At 34.4% G+C, this 23,688-nt stretch overlaps 3 protein-coding genes and 1 pseudogene across 10 annotated transcripts; 2 read left to right on the forward strand and 2 right to left on the reverse strand.

Moving 5' to 3' along the window:
• Positions 1-255: 255 nt before the first annotated feature.
• On the reverse strand, positions 256-2,447 carry LOC113867561 (annotated as a pseudogene).
• Positions 2,448-4,040: 1,593 nt separating this feature from the next.
• Positions 4,041-8,069, forward strand: LOC113867729 (uncharacterized CRM domain-containing protein At3g25440, chloroplastic). Of its 3 annotated transcripts, none has more exons than XM_027503174.1 (4): positions 4,041-4,202; positions 4,511-4,772; positions 5,543-5,944; positions 6,478-8,069. In XM_027503174.1, the coding sequence occupies exons 1-4, from the start codon at positions 4,132-4,134 to the stop codon at positions 7,681-7,683; spliced, it is 1,941 nt and encodes a 646-aa protein (XP_027358975.1). In that variant the 5' UTR covers positions 4,041-4,131; the 3' UTR covers positions 7,684-8,069. The 3 variants fall into 3 exon arrangements, with proteins under 3 accessions (XP_027358975.1, XP_027358977.1, XP_027358976.1); XM_027503176.1 differs by having other exon boundaries at positions 4,075-4,202; positions 4,636-4,772; positions 6,478-7,966; XM_027503175.1 differs by having other exon boundaries at positions 4,162-4,202; positions 4,528-4,772; positions 6,478-7,966.
• A 3,538-nt stretch (positions 8,070-11,607) lies between these two features.
• Positions 11,608-18,170, forward strand: LOC113866963 (translation initiation factor IF-2). 5 transcript variants are annotated; one of them, XM_027501801.1, is made up of 8 exons: positions 11,608-11,851; positions 12,872-12,912; positions 13,279-13,399; positions 13,495-13,561; positions 14,389-14,710; positions 15,428-16,468; positions 17,227-17,376; positions 17,492-18,170. In XM_027501801.1, the coding sequence occupies exons 2-8, from the start codon at positions 12,886-12,888 to the stop codon at positions 17,921-17,923; spliced, it is 2,160 nt and encodes a 719-aa protein (XP_027357602.1). In that variant the 5' UTR covers positions 11,608-11,851; positions 12,872-12,885; the 3' UTR covers positions 17,924-18,170. The 5 variants fall into 5 exon arrangements, with proteins under 5 accessions (XP_027357602.1, XP_027357604.1, XP_027357601.1 ...); XM_027501803.1 differs by having other exon boundaries at positions 11,609-12,359; positions 17,492-18,154; XM_027501800.1 differs by having other exon boundaries at positions 11,609-12,270; positions 17,492-18,154.
• Positions 18,171-19,592: 1,422 nt separating this feature from the next.
• On the reverse strand, positions 19,593-22,565 carry LOC113867445 (beta-1,4-mannosyl-glycoprotein 4-beta-N-acetylglucosaminyltransferase). Of its 2 annotated transcripts, none has more exons than XM_027502785.1 (2): positions 22,290-22,563; positions 19,593-21,665 (listed from the first exon to the last, which is right to left on the reverse strand). In XM_027502785.1, the coding sequence occupies exons 1-2, from the start codon at positions 22,350-22,352 to the stop codon at positions 20,568-20,570; spliced, it is 1,161 nt and encodes a 386-aa protein (XP_027358586.1). In that variant the 5' UTR covers positions 22,353-22,563; the 3' UTR covers positions 19,593-20,567. The 2 variants fall into 2 exon arrangements, with proteins under 2 accessions (XP_027358586.1, XP_027358585.1); XM_027502784.1 differs by having other exon boundaries at positions 20,074-21,668; positions 22,290-22,565.
• Positions 22,566-23,688: the final 1,123 nt, after the last annotated feature.

Below are 23,688 nucleotides of genomic sequence, written 5' to 3' on the forward strand. Positions count from 1 at the left end.
AATACAAAATCAATATTCAAACTTTAAATATCTATTTTATCATATCTAAAATATTTTGATAATAAAAAAATCGTCATCTCCTTCATCATCTTCATTTGGCCCATCTTCTTCATTTGGTCCATCATCTCCTTCATCATCTAAATTGCCTATATTAGGAACATCACCAACATCTTGATTTGAACCTTGATCTAAATCCAAGTTCTCATCTTCATTAAGAGTATCAACCTCAATGTCCTCATCTTCCAAATTGTCTTCTTAGCCCAAATCTTCATGATTTCCTCTATCATTATTTTCCACTATCCACTCATTGTCAGATGGAATATCATCTACATTTATGTGTAGATCCTTCACTCTCTTAGTTGTCTTCTTCTTGGCCAATTTTGAATTTGCCATAACAAATACCACATCATTCATTGTATTTTGCTTCAAACGGTTTCTTCTTTTAGTATGCACCCATCAAATAATAATATATTAAATTATAATTTAAGATACAAAAAAATAGTTGGCTAGCCTAGTACATAATTTTAGAAAAAAGAAATTCTACTTACCATCTCAAAGGCACTCCAGTTACGTTCACATCCAGAAGAACTGCATGTCAAGCTTAGTATTAGAATAGCAAATCTTTGAAGCTCAGGATGTTCATCTCCATAAGACATCCATCAATCAGTTGGCAGTCGCATATCAATAGTATTTGTAGCCAAGTGACTACCAAAATTACCAGCTCGCTTTCTAAATGAATCAAGTTGACAATCAATTTTACATTGTTCATCTTGATCAGAGACCATCCTTGTCAAACAATCATATAGTCCGCGCTTAACTTCAAGATCATCCTTAAATTTAGGACTATAGTGCATCTTAGGATTAAGAAAATAGCCTGCAGCATGCAAAGGCCTATGGAGCTATTTATCCCATCTTTCATCTATGATATTCCATATAGGTACATAACTGATAAAGAGTAAACAACAAAGATTCAATATACAATACAACATAGATCACAAAATAAAGACTAATTTAATTTGATAGTAATTATAATTAGTTACCTTTTCTTAACACCATTGAAAGCAATTTGAATATTCTCTTTAGCTTGATCCATTGCTTCATAAATAAAGCCCATAGTTTCCTCATCTGAATCAACCATTCGAAGAACTTTGATAAGAGGAAATGCTGCCTTCAAACAAGTGATTATATTCTTCCAAAACTCTTTATCCAAAATCAATTCTTCTATAACTCTCCCATCCTTTGCAAACTTAGAGGATTTTCATTCATTGGATGTGAACATTCTTATCAAAGCAGCTCTATTTTCTTGTAGGCACCTTAGAGTCAAATAAGATGTAGCAAAACGAGTAATTCCTGGCCTTATCAAATCTTTGCCTTTGGTGAAATGTTGCAGTAGAGAAATAAGACCTGTCCTTGAATAGATGTAGGTTGTAATTTTTCTACCTTTTGGAATTGTCTCTTCATGAATCTGTATCTTCTTCTAAAAGTCCTCAAACATCAAATCAATACAATGTGCTACACAAGGGGTCCAATACAAGTGTTTTCTTTTTTGCATCAACATCTCCCTTGCAGCCTTATAATTTGCTGCATTATCAGTCACAACTTGGACTATATTTTTCTCACCAATTTCTTCAACATCATCATCAATCATTTTAAATATTTTATCAGCTATTTTTTCTATATGAGATGCATCAATAGACTTCAAAAAAATAATTCCTTTAGGACTATTCACCAAGAAGTTTAATATTATTCTCCTCCTTTTATCAGTCCACCCATCAGTCATTAATGTGCATCCAACAGAATTCCATTCAGCTTTATGTTCTTCTAATATCTCCTTTGTTAACTCTATTTCCTTTTTCAAGTACTTTACTCTAATTTCATGATAGCTTGGTGGTTTAAATCCAGGACCATGGCTAGCAATTAAATTACACATAACAGAAAATTCATCACTTCTTGCCACATTGAATGATATGGCATTATTATAAAAAAAACCTTCCAATAGCTTGACAAGCCTCCTCTCTTCTAGTTTTGTTGAATATGTTGTTGATTGTTGCTTGAGTGGTCCTTCTCCTAAAAATATTTCCTCCTCCAGTGACCTCATTCTCACTTGATTTTCTTTTGCTTCCATCACTTGTATCTAAAGTCTCTCTCTTAGCAAAAGAATTTGATTTTTTATTCAAATTTTCTTGCATGCTTACAAGTAAATTCCACATTTGATTTTTGACCTCATCCGGAACAGATTTGCATGCTCCAACATCTTTGACTGTTTGAGCCAAGTGATGCTTCAATCGATAAGCACCTCCACTTACAATTTTTTGACAATATTTGCATTGAATTTTTCTTGTACCTTCAATTGCAATCCCATCTTGCCATGCTACATCACTTTTGTTTCCCGGTGCATTCTTTGGTAATGACTTAGGAGAAAGAGCTTGACTATTACTTGAAGCCATTTTATCTAATGGTAGCAGACAGCAGTAGCACAGAAAATAGAGAACAGAAGCAAAAAAATGAACAAAATCCCAATCACACGCAGCAGCCAAGATAATGAAGAAAAAAACAGAGCACATGAAGCAGAAAATCCCAAACCAAATCAGAAACAATCCAGTCACCGAAGCTAAGCCCAGTTGCTGGAGCTGAATGAATTATTGTCGTCGGAACCTAATCACACTCGTCGAAGCCTCACAGTCACAGTCGCAGTAGCCTCACAGTCGCAGTGGCCATCGCACAACAGAGACGCAGTTGCCGGAGCCGAATTGCAGTTGTTGGAACCAATCGTAGTCGTCAAAGCCTCGCAGAGAAGAAAGGAAGAAGCGTAGTGACGAGTTATGGAATTTTAGGGTTCCAAAAGCTTAGACGATGTCGGGTCGGGTCGCGGGTCGTTGGCCCAAACAGCCTTCTCCTCTGTGCGTTGGAATAGCACGTCTTTAACGAGTTTACGACCCAGTACGTACGATCCCATCGCTTCAACCAATTCACGTTCCCAGCACCGACTTAGCACGGAAGCATGGATGGAGATCGTAGAATCGTACGATTCTACAATCCAACACGCGATTTTGACTACCTTGGGTTAAATTGTTCTTTTAGTTATAGTTTTGTGGATAGTTAAAATTAATTGCAGAAGAACACTTAATTAACATATAACTTTAAAATTTAATGTAGATATTACTATTCAAGATTATATTCTATGCAATATATTAAAAACAAGCATGCTAAGAATGAGAAACACTAGTGTCGGCTAGCTGAAGTTCAATTTTAACACATGAAAGGGAAAATTGAATTTAAGGGAGAATGAAAAATTGGGGTCGTACCATGTTTTGTTGTCGCTAATTTTTTAAAACCAAAGTTTAGCCAAAAATAAATTAACAAGTTCCTTCCAGAATTGTAAATTTGTCAAATTTTAATGCTTGTAATCATCCCTTGTATTTGATTGTGTTTAATTTCTCACCCTCTTATTTCCTTTTTCTTTCAAAATATTGCAGGGTTTGAACTGTGAAGTTACTTATTATCTCAACTCAAGAATTTACTCAAATTGAACAAGGTTAGCTGGCCTTCTTCAACTTTACCTCAATTTTTAAAATGTTCTCATTCCATTTGAACCTTTATACCCCTATCTCATTCAACTAATCTGATTGAAAATTAACAAACTAAATATTCTTCATTCATTGAGGGAAAAACTAAACAGGATTGAGTTCATATTAGTATATCTTCTTTAGCACAACAAGCTAGCATACCTATTTTTGCAGAAGAGGAAAGAATACAAACGACCCTAGTGTACTTTAATATTAAAGAAAAATATCATATGAACATTCAAATAAGGTAATATTTTGTCGTCCATTTAAATTTTAGTATGTATTTTGTCAGTAATGTTTATAAAAAAAATATAAACAATTACATACGATATTATTTTTTTAAATCTAAATAACAATTTAATATGCAAATTAGCCTTGTCATTTTCATGTGATTTATCTAAAAAGGGAGAAAAATACACTGAAAAAGAAAAACACAAAATAGAAAAAAGTAGGGCGCGTTTGGGAAATATCCAAAGTCTCTAAAACCCTGTTTTTGTTTGCCCTTGCCGAAGTGACTCATCTCAGAAACCAGAATGAGAAGTGGGAATTGGTGAGCGAAGCAACAATGTTTGGTGCCAGAAATCTGCAGAGATATTGCTTCAAGTCCCTTTCTTCTCTACTTCAACTTCAATCCAAGTATGCGTTTATCCTCTTTCTCTCCATTTACAACACTAATTCTAAAACCCCTTTTACTCTTTCACCTTAAAGTTTATACCTTTTCATAATTCACCCTCATTTCTCTACCTGATTCTTTCCGTTGTCTTTTCTTTTTAATCCTATCAGTGTCAACTTTATTTATTTTGATTAAGCACAAAAACAATTCTTTTATTTATTTATTTTCTAATTTCTTTTGGTATACATACTGATCTAATTTTATCAGCAATCACTGTGTGTTTTTTCTTCTTTTGAAGAAAAGGAGTTGATTGTGATTTGTTTGTGCTCAGAAATGTTGTACCTTTAGGACATACAGCAGAGCACAGCAAAATTCTTAAAGTTGGTGTGTGTTGTTATGTTAAGCCGTTGAATTTTTTGAATGGATCATCATCACGGGCTATGTCAACTTCGAAAGGAAGGAGTATGCGCAGCAAGGTGGAAAGGAGAATGCAGAAAGAGTCTGGTAAGACTATGAGGGAGATTCGGAGGGCCAAAAAGCTGAAGAAGAAACTTATGACTGAGGAGGAGAGACTCATTTACAATCTCAAAAGAGTATGTTGGCAGTTGTTTTGTAATCCATGTTTTCAGTTTATCTATTGTTTTGAGCTGTGATACGTGTCTAAGATGTGCATTCAAATTTATGATGTTGTTTGTAAATCTGTGTATAGATGTCCTCATCAATCATTTATTCTAATTTCAAATGTCTAAAACTGTACTAAACACTATTCTTTTATTTCCCAGAAGAAATTATGCTTGTATGTTGCTTCTATGTGAAAGTGAAGGGAATTTTTCATATTCCCAGTATACCTGCTCTTTTTAAGTTGTTATTGCTCTTAATTTGTCAATTTCTCTCTTTTTTACCTCCAAAATAAAATTAAAATAACTGGAAAAGTGACCAAACATGTTAGATGTTGTGATTTTAATGAAACGAGTAAATGCTCCTAGAGTACCATTTTTTTCATAATCAGTTTATAACATAGATGCGTGAGTTTAAATTTCTGTGTAAAATGGGGCAAGCTCATTATTGCTTATGACATATATCTGTGTGAAAATTATGGAACTGGGATACCTCAAGGAAGTTTGGTTGATAATAGATGATTTTTCCCTATTAGCTATAAATTGCTTCGTTTTAGTTAATTCTTTGACCTTAGTTGTTTTGTTAGTAGCAAATACATGTAATGGCACAAAATTCCAAATCGTGATAACAGTTTGCACATTTGTAGTACCTAATAGAGTTTTTACTTAGTTTTTTTGTAGTGCCCAACTGCCCTTTATGTGAACATTTAATTATATCTTAATTGCCTACCTTTCAACACTTGCAGGCTAAAAAGAAGGTGGCATTGCTTCTACAAAAACTCAAGAAGTATGAGCTACCAGAGCTACCTGCTCCTCGGCATGATCCAGAGCTCTTTACACCTGAACAGCTTCAAGCGTATAAAAAAATAGGATTCAGGAATAAGAACTATGTTCCAGTTGGAGTTCGTGGAGTCTTTGGAGGAGTTGTGCAAAATATGCATCTCCATTGGAAGTTTCACGAGACTGTGCAAGTTTGTTGTGACAACTTTCCTAAGGAAAAAATAAAAGAAATGGCTGCAATGCTTGCAAGATTGAGTGGTGGGATTGTGATAAATGTGCATAATGTGAAAACAATCATTATGTTCCGTGGTAGAAACTATCGCCAACCCAAAAATTTGATACCTATTAACACCCTTACAAAGAGGAAGGTAGGCTTGTGTTGTTATATCCTTATTTGAGTGTACCATTTTCTGCCTGTCTCTAAACAGAGGCAATTCTTTGCCTGTAGTGGTTAGGTGTCGAAGGGTTAACTCCAGAATCATGAACTGTGATATCTGGGTGCCAATATGGTTCATTATCATGGAAAAGTAATAAAATGTGGCTGTTTATTATATCTGTATTGGTAAGATTACTCCCCCTTATCCACCCCAGCCAATTGCCCAACCTTTATTACTTAACTCCCCAAAAGAATCTAAGGGAGAAAGAAACGTTGCTTTTGATATCATGTGAAACTCAAACAAGTTCAGGACAGTTAATGGCGTAACAAAAATAAAATACTTTGGTTTTATTGATTATGCATACATGATGATGACCTGTGAAAAAATAGCTATTTTAGGCTTAACTGCTCAAATCTGCTAGCTCTTTTGAAAAAATCATCAATTTGTTCCCTAGTTATGTACCTACTATACAAAGAACTTGATACTGTTGGAGGTAATATATTTGTTCCTATTGTTGTATGCAGGCTTTATTCAAGGCCAGATTTGAGCAAGCTCTTGAATCTCAGAAGTTAAACATAAAGAAAATAGAACAGCAGCTTCGACGAATGGGAGTAAATTCTGAAGATCCAGCTGCCATGGCCAGCATTCAGAGAGTCGCTTCCACATTCTTTAATGCCATTGACAAGAAAGAGGGAAGTCCTTATGTATTCCGTGAAGGCAAGCAATCAATAATAGAATCTACTGAAGGTTTGGAAGAATCAAAACCACCTGTTGATAGTGATCAGGAAGAGTTAGACCAATTCATTGCTGAGATAGAGGATGCAGCAGATAAAGAATATGAAGCTGAAGAGGCAAAAGAAAAAGAAGAGTTTGGCAGAATTAGATACTGGAACAGAGAAGAATTTGGTGGAAGATATAGAAGATCAGATGCTTCTAGAAATGGTGATTATGATGGTGAGACTAGAGGCTTAAGGTTTCGGCAGACTACACATCCTAAACAGCGGTCTATTGATAGTGATGATGAAGAGAATGCTCATTCTGACAATGATGAGTGGCATTCCAGTAACAACGTAGATGCTAGTGATCCTGACAGTGATTCTGATGGATCTAATGAAGCCAGAGGCAGGTTCAAAGAAAGTAGAAGGGGAGGAAAGAAGCTGAAGAATAATATTGGTGTGGGTAGAGCTAGAGATAATGAAAGTTCAAATAGACATGCTGGAGCGAAATATAGGAAGAATATGGCCATAGAAGATTCTGAATCAGAAGGTATGTTTAGTGATGTTGAAAATGCAATGTGGGAATCTGATGAAGAAGAGAATGACTCAGGACATATGCGAAAGTTCAGTGATAACTACAAGAGCAGCAGCAGTGATGACGAGTACACATATCAAACAAAGAGAGGCAAAATGAATGGTGTGAGGGATCATGAGGGTAAGGTTGATGACTCTGCTCAATATCATAGTAGTTTTGATACACCAAAAAGTGTGAGAAGTAAGCAAGAAGTAGTTGGCAAAATTGATTCTGAATCCATAGATGCATTCAGTGGTTCAGAAAACTGGCTTTGGCCTTCAGATGCTGAGAAGTACTCCAGAGAATCAAGAGATAACGATAGGAGAGATACTAGAAATGATGGGGACTACCCTTCAAGTCAAAATAGAGATGTGGTCAAAAGTGATACCCATAAGAAGAGAACAGTGAAAGAAACAGATGAGGCTTGGGATAGTGACTAGCCCAGTAACAGCAAGATCACAATACATTGTGGTTTTTTTTTTTGTCACAGTTTGAACAAATAATTGGTTCAATTGAAAGCATGAAATGAAGCCTAATACATGGTGCTTCCTCTCACTATAATGTTACACAACTTCTTAAGTTATTACTGGCCTACTTACTAGTCATTGACATGGCATGTTCCTGGTGGAGTTTGAAGCCTCAGACAGTAACCATATGCAAAAGAAAGTTGTTCCTATGACATTTTTATTATAGTGAATGAATTGAATTTAATCAATTAGAATTGAAAGAGAAGTGTAGTTTATTTATTTCTAATGTACGTACCCATATAACGATTGAACAATTTGTATTAAGTCACACTCGTTAATCACATCACAAGTTAGTCTTGCTAAATGGATCAACGAGCAATAATAAGCATGCCTTTTTGTCAACCTCAAGCATTTAGATCTTTTAAAGCCACATTGTTAAACACAAACAATTTTTTTTTAAATAGTTAAAACATTAGTAATTTATAACTATTTGATTGAATCATAGTTATTTGATAAAATTCATTGTATATTTAATTAACGTGTTAAATGATTAAATGATATGTAATATTTTATTGATATTGTATTAATATTAAGTATTATTTATCTAATTTATTTATTATCAACTATTTAATTAAATAATGCTTATTTTATTTAATATTAATTGAGTATTTATATGAGAAATATAAAATAAGAGATAAAGTGAAAGGAGGTAGCAGTTTTATGTAAGGGATAGAGTAATATTGAAAATAATTTATAAATTGCTTTTTTAGAATTAAATTTTTAAAATATTTTTTTTTACAAATAAATTTTAGGTTAAAACATGAATTTGGTGCTTATACGTGTCTTTTATTTTAAATTTGATTCGCACACTTTAAAAAAAATTGTAATTGAGTTCTATAAGTCAAATTCTTTGAAATATTTTTTATCATTAATTTTTTAAAAACTTTTTAAATAGGTATGACTACTTTATCATTATCTATCCTCTTAAGAGTTTCTTTTACTTTTCTAACTTAGATTTTGTAATAATATACTAAATTTAATTCATCTGCTTGAGTTTTTATTCCTTTCATATTTTTATTTGCTCTGCCTAAGTTTATAGAAATAATTTAATTTATTTATTTAATGACATAACATTAAATAAAACAATTAAATTAATTTATTTTAAAAATTATAAATTTTGAAAAAATGCTATGAAATGATTTTAGAAAAATTTTTTAGTTTTGTATATAAATATAGATAAATAGATAGGCATGACTCAATCAAAGATGGTGCTTTTTTTTTAATAGGAGAAATAATCAGAGTCTTCGTTTCAACTATAGGGCCTAAATTATGAGCAGTCCAAAAGATTGTCTTGTACTTGTATAGTAGTTGTAGCATGGAAAAGCCTATATATTGTTTCAACCAAGGGCTTATTTTCCAAAAGTAGCCCAATCTGAAATCTAAATTGCCACTTACTGTATCTGCGTGAAGTGTCTGCGGATATTGATGCAAAAAATAAATCATTTGATTTTACGTTGAAGACACTGACACGTCAACATCCGGTACTTATTCTTCTTTTTTAGGGTTCTGAATTCCGATAAAATCTTCAATGATGGAGTTGTATTTCGATTATGGTCATTGTGAATTGAATCAGATTTGGTTGGTTTTTCTTTTTTTGGTTTCAGGAATTATAAGGTACTATGTGGCCTATGAAATGGATTTTATGTCTGGTTCCAAGGTATAATTTTGAAATTAATTTAGTAGATTTTTTAGTTCGAGTTAATTATCTTAGTTTCAGTGCATTCATTTAGTAGAGAGCTACTCGAGACTATCGTGATTTATTATTGTTTATGAATAAATTAAGTAATTGCTTGATTAATCAAATATTGTGCAGGTAGTTATTGGGCTTGTTTTTGGCAACGAGAATTCCTCAAATAAAGATAAGTATAATGCCTGCCCCCCTCCCCCAGTGTTATTGAGATTCTTTTGATATGTTTTACAAACCACTGCTTGTTTCTTTCAATGGTTCTTCTGTGACCTGGAACAAATGTAATTGGAGATTTTGTACGAGTGTCATGTCCTGTTCATTCCTTTTTTTACTGACTTCTGCTGTGTAGCAAGTTAAGCAATGGGTTCTGAAGAATTTCACTTTACTTTTTTGGACTCTTAGGCATTTCATACTATTTGTATGCACCCTAAAATCCAAATAAATGAATCTTGCAATGTTCAAAATGTCACTTTACTGACATTTGGCATATTCTATGAAAAGGTTGCTCACATCACAAGCATAATACACACTTGTGTAATTATGATTCTTCTTATTTCTCTCAAAATATACTCTTCAATGTTATTGTGAAAAAGGTGTGTTTTAATACTGTGGTAAAAGAGTGCATGAGTACGGCCTCGATCTCATGAATATGTCATATTTTTCTATGTCTTTACTTTTTGTTCATTATAGTAGGTTAAATTGTTCTTTTAGCTATAGTTTTGTGGATAGTTAAAATTAATTGCAGAAGAACACTTAATTAACATATAACTTTAAAATTTAATGTAGATATTACTATTCAAGATTATATTCTATGCAATATATTAAAAACAAGCATGCCAAGAATGAGAAACACTAGTGTCGGCTAGCTGAAGTTCAATTTTAACACATGAAAGGGAAAATTGAATTTAAGGGAGAATGAAGAATTGGGGTCGTACCATGTTTTGTTGTTGCTAATTGTTTTAAAACCAAAGTTTAGCCAAAAATAAATTAACAAGTTCCTTCCAGAATTGTAAATTTGTCAAATTTTAATGCTTGTAATCATCCCTTGTATTTGATTGTGTTTAATTTCTCACCCTCTTATTTCCTTTTTCTTTCAAAATATTGCAGGGTTTGAACTGTGAAGTTACTTATTATCTCAACTCAAGAATTTACTCAAATTGAACAAGGTTAGCTGGCCTTCTTCAACTTTACCTCAATTTTTAAAATGTTCTCATTCCATTTGAACCTGTTATACCCCTATTTCATCCAACTAATCTGATTGAAAATTAACAAACTAAATATTCTTCATTCATTGAGGGAAAAACTAAATAGGATTGAGTTCATATTAGTATATCTTCTTTAGCACAACAAGCTAGCATACCTATTTTGCAGAAGAGGAAAGAATACAAACGACCCTGCAAGAGCCACAAAACATCAAGTTGTCCTATAATTAAACTCAACTAGTCCATCCACGTTCACTAGTCAACCTAGAGTTCTTCCCTCTTGAATTCCTCAACTCCAATTAGAAAGTAAATTTCCTAAATTCATTATTAACATAAACAGATGTTTTCCTCCTTTATCAACAAAGCATCCAAAAATAATGTATATTTTTTTACATTATCAACTTATTAATATTATAAACATTAAATTTTATAATAATTACCTTCAAAATGACGTTTAAATAACTGACTGTAATTTACACCTTTATTTGCAACGAACTAGGCTTGTCTCATTGAAATTTGTCATTAATCGTGTACCCTATGCTTTAAATACTGGTTTCCTCCCTCCTTTTTTGACTTATGGTTTCATTATATTAAACGTTACAATTTCTAATGGAAACTTATTATTTGTTAATTTCTTATAATGTGCAATGTTGCACACGTTAAAAATGCTGAACTAATATTATTGGTAAGGGTTGGGTGCAATGTTGTTAAAATCGCGATTTAAATCGCGTGATCGTACGATTTTACGATCTTAAACCGCATGGACGATCTTGATCGGGCTTGGATCGCATATGTGAAAGATCGGAGGAAATCTCGATCTTTTTTTGGGTCAGTTCTGGTTGGGCTTTGCGGGTTGGGCTTCCGGGGGTTTGGGTTTCTGGATCGGGTTTTTTTGACCTGATTTGAAAAAAATCTATCTTTTTCCCCAATCTTTCTCCTCTTCTCATGCGCGCGCGACCAATTTTCTATCTGCGACAGCCATCCTTCAATTTTCTCTCTGCGACAGCCATCTTGCCATTTTGTTTCTCTTTCACGACGCTACACCCATCCTTCGATTTTGCCTCTCTTCCTTAACACCCATCATTCCATTCTCTTTATATTTAACCGTGCCATCATTGGTGTCTCTGCGTGGGTAGTCTACACTCTCTGGGCATGCTTCTGCTGTTTGCCTTTTCTGTTTTGGTGTTTCTGTGTGGGTATTCTCTCTCTTTCAGTTTTGTTTCGCATTTGGCAGTAGAGAGAAATTTTTGTCTTGTTATAAATATACCTTCTAATATAAATTTCCCATGATTTACGATTTTTTACCTCTCCTCCGATCCTAGGTAAGATCCCGATCTTGACAACATTGGTTGGGTGCATTGAATATTCCTCATGTAAAATTGTTTAGTTGGTGAATGGTGGATTAGATATCTGTGAATCCATTCATTAGATCACTAAAGGATGTTTTTTCTCTCTCTTTTTTAAATCGATTTTTTTTATCGATCAATACTTCAATTTCGGTTGATCCATTACAATTCAAAATTATTCTAGTCGCCCTCTTGTTACTCCTAGTTTTCTATTTCTCGTATTGCTGTTAAGCTCTCACCCTAGCTGCAGCTTCTTTATGAATGAGTGAGTTTGCCTCCTACAATTTACAACTGATAAACATATTGGCTTCCCTTGCATTTCTTATGCTTATGTTGTGTTGTCCAATGACTGAGGTATTGCAAAGGGTACTAGAATATGTTAAATTACAACATTTAGTCGGAAGTTTTTTTTTATTAGTTAAATTTACTAAATGCAATTTGACTGCTGTCTGTTTCAGCTGTAGCTGTCATTTTAAAAGTTTAGTAGTGATTTTGATTTCCACTGATGCGCTCATCAAATTCTTGATTTCCCAAGTCACATTTAGAAACTCTGAAATTTCAGTTATGTGAAAAATCTATAATGTGTGTTGGCTTTTGGTCCTCTTTGTATTGATATTATTGTTGTTGTTGCTTTGTGTTTCGTCTTCTCTGATAATCATCATAAAATTCATAAACTCCTTGGTGGCTGGAGTTTGAGAGACGACGAGATATCTTCAACTCATACAGTCTGAAATATTGGAGTGATTTTTGTGGTTATTGGTGACATATGAATAAATCCATCATTTATGAGATCCCAACTACTTCCATCTACTTTCCCTGTCTAGCATTTCGTAACTAAATTGTTTTTTTTGTCTAATTTTACACAGTTTTATGGTTATGAATGGCGTGGCATGGGCTTGGAAAGAGGGTGAGTTGACTATTTATAAGCAGATTTTATATGTTCTTTTCATAAATAAAAATGCATCAAATATGATAATCATCCAATTTAGGAGTGCTAGCAACTCACTCTTTTCTAAAATACTTTCAATTGTTGACTGAAATTTATTAGGAATCACGAAATCATGAGCAGGATTCATTAAATTGGGAGTGGAACCTACGTAACTTTTGTGTTTCGTAATAATTTTTTCAATCAATAATAAAGAGTGTGTTTAAATGAGTGTGTTGCTAGTGTCTCTTATCCAGTTTGCAGGTGATTGGACTTTTCTGTAAAAGTTATTATGTCATATAGCTCCTTCTGTTGCTGATAATCTTTTTTTTTACTACTTGAATGCAGAGAATATATATGAATTTTACCAGAGCTTTGACTACAACACCATTTAGGCGTGTGGCAGGGTCAAATTTTGCATCTAGCTTTGCCTCACAATCTGTTTATGCATCGGCAAGATGCATTCTAGGTAATTTACCTGCTTTATGCTGCTAATGTTGTATTTCTTGCACTTATATGTTATATACTCAGTTACTCACAAACTCTTTGAACTGGATGAAGCAGATTTTGTCAACCACTCATCTCGAGAACAGGCTTGTTATGGCAGTGAGACTAAAGAATGTGCAATACGGTAAAATATTATTCAAATTTTCAAGTTCAAAAGGAACCATTGATAACATTACTGTTTGGGTGATATAAGGATGGTAGCATCATCATTGGTCATATGCATGGTGAATAGGATTAGGAGTGAGTTTAACTTCCAAATATGCACATTATTGTGCACAGTGGTATGAGGGCATATTTAAGAGCTAAAAATTTATCAAAACTATCGATAGTAGTACTGCATTGGTGATAAGATGGGTTTTGTTCTTTTGTGTTTCCATTATATGTAGGTGTTATTACTTGCTATAATGATAACTGATTTTATAGATTGTGATGTCTGTGAGATTGATTAGAGATGGGGAAATTTACTTCATTGATCTTGGATTGAGATTTGACATAATTAATGAGTGGTAGGGAAACACTTTTTTGATCTTTGCTCAGTTGGTGCTGGATTGACCTCTTTCTCACTGGTTTTTATGTTCTTACTTTCATCTGTGTTATTTTTATTTTAAAGTGTTTTCTATGTAATAAGTAGTCACAGGACTAGCATTAACGGTTGAGTTTTAAATGGGGTCTAGACTTGGAGGTTTTGGGCTATGAAAGATTGTGCTGTGTTTAGTAATATCCTAATATTCCTAGTATGCATAATCCAAATTTGTATTAAGCCTCTTCAGGCTTCAGCTGTAGGTGAGTATGGCAAAGCTAAAATTTGTTTGACTGTACTTGGAAGAAAGAAGTGGCATTAGTTGAAAATTTGAGCTGCCTGAAGATTTAGTATTTGCATGAATGTAAAAGTCAATTAACTGAAAAGGAAAAGGCATAACGGTAAGGTGTTTTTTTTTTTTACTTCTGTAGGTGCTTCCATGGTAGCTCACAAGTTTGGGCAAGGAATGATGCACCATTTGGTTTGAAGACTCCAAAGAAGGAGAAATATGTGAGAAGGGACAGTAGAAACCAGCCACCCGTTGAAGCTCCATATATCCCTCGTAATGTCACAGCTACCAAATCTAATCCTGATAAAACCATAGAAATATTTGAAGGCATGACCCTTGTTGAACTGGCAAAGCGCACCGGAAGATCAGTATCTTCTTTGCAGGATATCCTCACGAATGTTGGTGAAAAGGTTGAATCAGAGTTTGAGCCTCTCGGCATGGATATTGCAGAACTTGCCGCAATGGTATTTCCTCATTAGTCACAGATGATGCTAAACCAGTGAATATTAGAAACTAGTACTTTTGATCCCAATACTTGTTTGTCAGTCTTTGTCATTTGTAAATGACATGTTAGGACTTAGGAGTAAGTTAAATAGCTCTAATATTTTACTTATTATTCACTTGCAATGTATGGCATGTAAAGTTAGCTGTAATAATTTTTTAGTGGTTTGAAATAAAATCTACAAGCCTTCCTTATTATGAAGTTTTGATGGATCTGCTAGAGTTGAATGGTCCTTGATGAAGTGTTTTTTCCTGAAATTAGTTGGCGTTAGGCTCTCTTGTGCAACCCCCCCCCCCCCACCCTTTTTAGACGCATGCATAGAAAGTAGGGGGAGGGATAGTAATTAAAGAAACTAGGCCTAAACTATTGCTAGGTAGGTTTTGATAAATATTTTATTCAAAAATTAAAACCATTGTTGAAGCATTATACTAAAATATTCTTACAAATTTTATTTGTTTGCATTATTCTGGGTCATGGCCTCAAAAGCTTCACATTTCACTCCTTTTTTCTCTGAATTTGCCACATGATGCACTATTTCAGTATTTTGTTTCTGGCTGTTATTTTTTTCACTTATGAAATTATTGAAAGAGACATTTTGATTAATTGGTTTTTGACTGAGCTTAGTGGAGAAAGGCATAGTTGTTATTTTTTTCACTTAATTGGTTAAGTGGTGCTGCAGGAAGTTGGCGTAAATGTCAAGAGGCTACACTCGGCTGAAGGCACAGAAATTGTACCACGTCCTGCAGTTGTAACAGTGATGGGTCATGTTGATCATGGTAAAACTTCTCTTCTTGATGCCTTGCGTCAAACATCAGTAGCAGCCAGGGAGGCTGGTGGCATAACTCAACATCTAGGTGCCTTTGTGGTGGTCATGCCATCAGGAGCATCAACCACATTTCTTGATACTCCTGGTCATGCTGCATTTAGTGCAATGCGGGCAAGAGGTGCAGCAGTTACAGATATAGTAGTGCTTGTTGTCGCTGCAGATGATGGTGTTATGCCTCAAACACTGGAAGCCATATCCCATGCAAAAGCAGCTAATGTACCAATTGTGGTTGCAATTAATAAATGTGATAAACCAGGTGCTAATCCAGAAAGAGTAAAACTGCAGCTTGCTTCAGAGGGCTTGGTGCTGGAGGAGATGGGTGGGGATGTTCAGGTTGTTGAAGTTTCAGCAATTAAGAAAACTGGACTGGATAACCTAGAGGAAGCTTTACTACTTCAGGCTGATATGATGGATCTTAAAGCAAGAATTGATGGGCCTGCTCAAGCATATGTGGTGGAAGCAAGACTTGACAAAGGACGGGGTCCATTGGTAACTACTATAGTGAAGGCAGGGACTCTAGTTTGTGGTCAACATGTGGTTGTGGGCTCACAGTGGGGAAGAATAAGGGCCATTAAAGATATGGCAGGAAGGTTAACCCAACAAGCAACACCTGCTATGCCTGTTGAGATTGAAGGGCTTCGTGGACTGCCAATGGCTGGTGATGATGTTATTGTTGTTCATTCTGAGGAGCGAGCAAGAATGCTTAGTTCTGGTAGGCAAAGGAAATATGAAGAGAATAGGCTTAGGAGTAAGATGATACAGGACAAGCGAACTAATTCAGATGATAACGAAGAGGTTCCACAGATAGTTGAAATGCCACTAATAGTAAAAGCAGATGTTCAGGGAACAGTTCAAGCTGTCACTGATGCATTGAGAACTTTAAATAGTTCTCAGGTATGTTAAGATTATAGCAATAAACTTCTCTTTTTGCATACACATGCATGCTTGCCCACAGGAAGTGAGGGTGAGGAAAACAATTTTGTCCAGAGATAGTATATATTAAAAAACCATTGATGGGCATGAATCCTAAGAGTTTAACCTTTTACCCTCTTGGTCTCGGAGCCTTTTTGATCAAGTGATTTGGTCTTAGGAGTTGAATTCTGGCTGTTTTCTTTTTCCTAAATCCTAATGATCTAAATTTATCACGTGGTAACTTGGGTTTGTGCTCTGTCCAAACGCCCATATTTTGAACTCAAATGGCTTTTGAGTAAACAGTGGTGTCAGGGCTATGAATTAAAACCATATGTGCATGTGTCTAATTGATTAAGGTTTTGGGTGCAATGTTTCTTTACAACTAAGAAATTTTTGATTACTTGATATTGTAGTAATATGGATGCAATCATGTAATCCATTTATTAAAAGATTTATAACGGTGCCATGATGAAAATGGCATGTGAAAAAGGTATTTACTTGTGTAATCAGTATTAGAAAAATATATTTCTAATCAGTTCCAGTTGATCATTCACTATATATCTCGGACAATTGGGAATGGTATGCTTTTAGACTTTTAGTGATTACTGGGTGTGGCATACATGCTCGAGTAAGCTCTGTGAAACCTAAAATGCTATGGCTGTCATGAACTGTTAATTTTACAGTGTTACTTTACTGGTATTAATTATTTGTTGCTAAACATTCTGTAATTTTACTGCTAGGTTTTTGTGAATGTTGTCCATGTTGGTGTTGGGCCTGTTTCTCGATCTGATGTGGACTTAGCACAGGCTTGTGGTGCTTGCATAGTTGGATTCAATGTCAAAAGTCCACCTACTGCACTTAGTCAGGCAGCAACTCGGGCGAGTGTCAAGGTATTACTAATAACTTTCAAGCTTATGTTCATATTTAACTATATCGTGATTATGCTATCAATTCTGGGACAGGAAACTTTGATTTCATTTTGATATCCACTCGGTTTGGTTATAGATAATTCTGCACCGTGTGATTTACCACCTCTTGGAGGACATAGGCAATTTGATAATAGAGAAGGCGCCTGGAACTTCTGAGACCCAGGTTGCTGGGGAGGCAGAAGTGCTGAACATCTTTGAAATCAAAGGGAGCAAGTCCAAGGGACCTGATGTGAAAATAGCTGGTTGTCGGGTTATTGATGGTTTTGTTACCAGGTCAGCAACCATGAGGCTTCTGAGGAGTGGGGAAGTTGTGTTTGAAGGACTCTGTACATCTCTTAAGCGTGAGAAGCAGGATGTGGATTCTGTGAAGAAGGGAAATGAGTGTGGACTAGTAATCAATGATTGGTGTGACTTCCAGATTGGAGACGTCATCCAGTGCTTGGAACAAGTCGTAAGGAAGCCCAAGTTCATTAAGTCTGAGAGTGGTGCCGTTCGAATTGAGTGCTGATGATTGATCAAGTTCACGATTCTTTCAACTCACAATTTTGTGGTAATATTACACTTAGCATCAGAATAACTTAATATGGATCATGGATGTTAGAGTAATTATTTTTTGTTGTGCCAAAGGAAAGTGTAATTAAATTTTGAAACAATTTGAAACTCGCAGTATACTAGATTTTTGGACAAGTGCTCTGCACTTATACTATTCCGTGTTTTTGAATTATGTTACACCCAACCACAGCTCTTAATTCCTCAAAGAATAGGAATGCGTCTACTGTTCCATCTAGAAGCTCGAAGAAATATTTATTTGGTTAAACAAGATTTTCGTCTACCCAAAATTCGATTTTTTCCCATTTGGTCTACTTTTTTATTTTTTTCCAATTTAATTCTACAAATTGGAGACCAGAATCTTATTTAAGCTTAAAAAATAAACTAAATTATTAAATAAGCTATGATTTTGTATCATAAGAATGTACTTGTCACACTGAAGCAACGCAATAATCATGTGCTGCAGATATAAAGCCATCAAGTCTAGCCAATGATCAGCTCTAGAAAAGTTTTCCGTTTCAGAAATCGCGGTAAATGACTTTTAGATTTTAAGAGAAATAATTTTGAATTGTTGAACGAAATTTATATGTGCCTAAATTAATTTTAGTCAAAAAAAATTATTTTGAGAGGTATATTACAGGTTGTGAAATTGATTTTGGTGTAAAACAAAATATGCCCAACAATGATATTTTTTTAACAATATAATTTTCAACCACAGAAATTTCGAGGAAGAAGGAAAGAAAAATCTAGATGTCTGTAAGGCACTGATAATGGTCCACACGTAGGATGATAGAAGGCCGTTGACTCATTCACTGATTGAAAACAATGTCACGTTTAGATACACATACAGATTAAGATTGAGATAGGGGACTTGCGTTAACGCTTTTGGGTCGACCATAATCAATTTGGGCGGTGGAAAACATACCAAGCTCAAATGCATGAATCCCTTTTCTGTGTTTTTAACTTCTTTTAATACCTTAGTTTGAAGTCAAACACAACATTTTCCAAGCATATGGTGTATCACTCAACTACAAAATTATAATAAAAAAGGGATGAACCATAAATGGTAGATTTATCTTTGATGAAGAACGATTTAATGAAATGTAAAGGGGAGGGTGAGTACCCAAAAAATGTAAAGGGTAAAACGATTAAAAATTAGAATATAATCATTTTTGGAATTCAATAATTAAATTTAATCATGATTTTTTTTTTATGCTTGGTACAAAAAAAGGGGCAATAAATTATATTAATTTCTTAAGAGACATCTGAGAGGTTATAGAAATTCTATAGTTAAAATGCATACAAATCAAAATGCAAGATTTCGAAATGACAAACTCAGAAACAGCAAATTCATTGCATTCCAAAAATAGAAACTTAGGTGGGGGGCTAAGATACCCTTTACTCGGTAAATCCAAAATATAGCATAGAAATGGAAGCCACGAAGCTGTTGTGCTGTTTCTAGGAATATCTTCTTTGCATTTCTAAAAATAATCGGCCAAAGATTCTGACTTGGCCGGCACATACTATAGAGAAAGCAGTAAGGCCAAGTGTTAAAATGCCTCCAACAAGCACCATGTTTAGCAAAAATGACTGGCTCAGCAATATGCAACAACAAATCACAAGATATAGGAAACAAATAAATTTTATGCTTTTATTTAATGTTTACTTTATAAAATAAGACCTAAACAAAGAAGAAGATATAACAAAACTGCTTAGAAAAACATTGAAGAGTCAAATACACAATGAATTTGATTGTTGAAAAAAGACTCCACTTAGTGGGAATCTAATTTTTAAGACGTGCTCGTTAGGCTAGGATGGTGGGGTCCAAGATTAATCCTCAAAGCAAAGCCACAAGTTTTTAGTTCCTCCAAGTCTTTCAAAATGAAAAACATAAATAAAGGGGTCAATTTCCAAGGAAAAAGATCCAACCATTGGCACAGCTCGACCAAGTCAATAGAGTCCACTTATAATAAAATAGCCATTTTACAAAAACAGAAAAAGAAAAACAAACAGCTACGAAAAATATTTATGCAAAAAGTTTTTGTTCCCGTGTCCATTTATCTTCTTTGGATGACTTTGAGTGCACAATGAAAAGTGTTGGACGAAGACAAAATCATCATGACCAATTGAATTTATATTGAGAATTAAAAGATTGAAGTTCCGAAATCTAACAAGCATGGAACCACAATATCACTTCTTGTCCTTAGAAACAAACTAGAGAAATGAATCAAAATTGAATTATAGAATTAATTTAAACTTGACATGAGTCATTTAACAACCTAAGTGGTTAGAATATGTGTATAACTTAGACCAAGAAATCCAAATTCCCACGAGAAAAGGTTGGGAATGTCTTGCAACCATATTAGACATGTAGGGTTATTTATACATATCCTAAGAAAAGGTACAAAAGCTTGCCAAAAAGTTGCAACAATATTTCCCTAACAACAAGCCCCCTCATTTGTGCATATCTCCAAAGAATGGCCTGCATTTGCTTAGTGTAAAGGTGTATCTGTCCCATGATAACCACACCATGGATATAAGTCATTCAATACTGCTCCTTTTGTTGTTACACACAATGTCAGTGGATCTCATATTCTAAATGTTCAGCTACTTTCTCTTCTGCAGTTACCAGGCAACAAGTATTTGTATTTCTCAGCATTGTTCAACAAATATGATGGAAGATGAACAGCTGAGTAAGAATGAGGAATGGGTCCCATCTTCCCAATAATCTCCTTAAATGTATACTCTTCAGGAAGCATGTCAAACAGGTCAGCTCCTTTGCATATCACATCCTGAATCCAGTTACGGTTCAAGTAATGAGCGAACCTCACCCTATCATTGTGGCTGTAAGCTTTCATCTTGAATACAAAATCACTTATATGGCGAAAACAGAAGCTACAATGCCAGCCAGCATCTGACAACACGACATCAGCTTGTCTATAGTGTGCATAACAAGTCTTGCCGGTTTGGTATTTATGAACTGATGCTCTCCAACTTTGGTTGTCTAGAAAGAACTCAAAAGAGTACAAGTAGTTCCTCATTTGAAGATGAAGAACAGAAGGGATGCCATTGCACCACCTCAAGAGGTTTATTGTGTGAGCACTAGGAATCTCATCAACATCAGACATTATCAAGAGATCATCATCTTCTATTCCTGCTATCTTAAGAAGCCTGTCCAAGGCAACTCTTTGGTATGCCTCTTCAACAAAAGGATTCTCACCTTTCTTAAATCTTCCCCCAATCACTCCATATGTCAATCTAGACTCAACAAACCTAAAATTGTCCCTATTACCTGCAAAAATCAATGGTTTGGGCAATCCTGTAAATGTTGAGTTTGATTCGAGGATTACATAACGTGTCACATAAGGATACATTTCTTTCCAACGAATGGTAAGGATGTCAACTTCATTACTAAACAGAACAGCATCAAAGACTCGTCTCGGTGATTCACGAATTCTCCAACCATGAAGTCTGCATAAAGTCTGCATTGATACATTCTCATGATAATAGTGAGGGATTTCATAGAAGGGCTTTGGAGGAGATTCCCAAAGGGGTCTCAGAAAGTATGAAATTTTCTGCCCATGAAAATACAGACAGACGATTCCCATTGGAACAACCACAAACAAAAATATGTAGCTCTTGAAGTCCAACCCTCGCAAAATGCATCTTAGCCTTGATATGCTCAACACTGCACGAGTTCCCTGCTGCATAGAAAACAAAATCTCTCTAAGTTGCATGGATAATTCAATAATAAAAAACCTCACAATCACAATCACATGCTTGCCTGCACAAATTGTATTACGCAGTCCCTCACAAGCACATGTTTGGCAAATATATGGCAGGGCAGTAGTTCAAAAGCAACAAACTGGAATTAACAAATATGATTTGGGCAAAATCCGGAGATGGAATTAACAAATGATAGAACACATAACATGAAAACCAAAAGGGTCTTTTGAGAGAGAGACACAAAGGGTAAAAGAACCAAGCATTAAAAGTTGACTTCAATCCATAATTCAAATGTAAGACATAAAACCTACCTTCAATTCAAACTTGTTTGACAAACTGGAACCACAGAGAAATTGTATAAAAAAAATTAACTAAATTTGATATCTCAATACACATTTGAGTGGCATGCAAGGGAAACAAGGAGGAATAAAATAAAAGAAGCACTGAAAAGTTACCAATACAATTAAGTTCAATAAATTTAACATAGAATAGAATGATAAAATCCAATATATTTCAACTTCACCCAGACTAACAAAAGAACACCCAAAATTTAGACTTTGAGAAAAACCCAATTGGAAAAGTAGAGAAAAAGAGAGTACCTGGCTACAAACATCTCCACAGATGTCATCAGTCTTCTTGGAATTGTAATATCCCTCAGACATGGTGAAGAGCAACAACAGCTAGTGGTGGTTGAATGGTTGTGGTTCTCTCTCTGCTTCTACTATAAAAACTATGAACCAATAATTAAACCCCTCAACACCAAAGGACCAAAATTGCAGTGAAAATAAATTAAGGGTCAAGTTGCTATTCAATCTTTCTTTGAGGCCTTGGTTGCTATGCTTTGTTTGTGTGTCACAATGAGTTTCCCAGCCTCAGCTTTGGATTATAACGTCACTTATATTAATAGCCGTTTGTATCTTTCATTTATTTTTGTCTCTTCCTAGAATTACAGAGACAAAGGTATGTATAGGGGCAGGGATCAAAAGACAGAATCTTTCTATGACAAAACAACATTAAAATATTTATGTTTTTAAGGTTCAATTTGATGATTGTCTTAACGGTATTAACTAAAAAAATTATAAAAACGACAAAAGTATATTAGTTTAGTGGTAATAAATATTACCTTTTTTATAGGAATATTTTACCTTTCATTTCATAATTGATACCTTAAAAATATCATTCCTTTTTATTATTTTTAAAACAGACAAAACACACTTTTGCATGTGAATGTCCCGTTGCTTCTTGAAGAGAATAAATCTTAGTATGGTGTATGATTATTTGAAAAACTACTATACGATCTGTTTCTTAGATTATGGCGTTTGTGTTAATTTAATAGGTGAATGACTCTTTGTTTCTTGAAGAGAATAAATCTCAGTATATTGGAAAATAATAAATATACGTTTTATTTCTTTTTCATAAAACTAATGTATGATTTATTTCTTAAAATATGGTACCTGTGTTAATTTAATAGATGAAATTTAAGTGGTTTATGCCATATATTTTTAATATTATTCTCTAAATAAAATTAAAAATACAATGTAACAAATAATATTGACTTGTAACTTTGATCTTTAGGATACTATAGATCACAAAATTTTAATTCTAATCAAATAATTACACAAATACTTAAAAAACATTCACGTTAAATTTTGCCTTAATATAATTCCTACTTGTGCAAGTTTGCGTATACATAGTCCCATGCAATAGAATACAAAATCTTGGCAAAATTTGAAACATATGGTAGTGGTCAGAAAGACCATGCATTTAAAGTTGGCAAGTGATGCAGAGAAGAAAGTGTCTTACCTTAAGCCCCTTCAACCTTCAAGGCCTTAACTAACATTGTCTCAACTTTTTATTGACTAAAAAGGTACAAAATTAATAAATCATTTGTATATTCTCAAAGTGGCATATATGGTTTTATTAAACCCAAAAGCCAAACCTAATATTCTCCTCAAAATTACAAGATTTGGAATTTGGAACAATTGAAAGGGCATCCCT

Source organism: Abrus precatorius, unplaced genomic scaffold (genome assembly GCF_003935025.1).
Source record: "Abrus precatorius isolate BTA unplaced genomic scaffold, Abrus_2018 Scaffold5, whole genome shotgun sequence".
Taxonomy (NCBI): domain Eukaryota; kingdom Viridiplantae; phylum Streptophyta; class Magnoliopsida; order Fabales; family Fabaceae; genus Abrus; species Abrus precatorius.

What these genes read in the sequence shown, in the direction of transcription:
- LOC113867729 (XM_027503174.1), top strand. Translation starts at nt 4,132, where the DNA reads ATGTTTGGTGCCAGAAATCTGCAGAGATATTGCTTCAAGTCCCTTTCT. An exon ending in CTACTTCAACTTCAATCCAA is followed by an intron (nt 4,203 to 4,510) that starts GTATGCGTTTAT and finishes GTTTGTGCTCAG; the next exon opens with AAATGTTGTACCTTTAGGAC. An exon ending in TCATTTACAATCTCAAAAGA is followed by an intron (nt 4,773 to 5,542) that starts GTATGTTGGCAG and finishes CAACACTTGCAG; the next exon opens with GCTAAAAAGAAGGTGGCATT.
- LOC113867445 (XM_027502784.1), bottom strand. Translation starts at nt 22,352, where the DNA reads ATGTCTGAGGGATATTACAATTCCAAGAAGACTGATGACATCTGTGGA. An exon ending in GTGGAGATGTTTGTAGCCAG is followed by an intron (nt 21,669 to 22,289) that starts GTACTCTCTTTT and finishes TTTTCTATGCAG; the next exon opens with CAGGGAACTCGTGCAGTGTT.
- LOC113866963 (XM_027501801.1), top strand. Translation starts at nt 12,886, where the DNA reads ATGGCGTGGCATGGGCTTGGAAAGAGG. An exon ending in GGCATGGGCTTGGAAAGAGG is followed by an intron (nt 12,913 to 13,278) that starts GTGAGTTGACTA and finishes ACTTGAATGCAG; the next exon opens with AGAATATATATGAATTTTAC. An exon ending in ACTAAAGAATGTGCAATACG is followed by an intron (nt 13,562 to 14,388) that starts GTAAAATATTAT and finishes TTACTTCTGTAG; the next exon opens with GTGCTTCCATGGTAGCTCAC.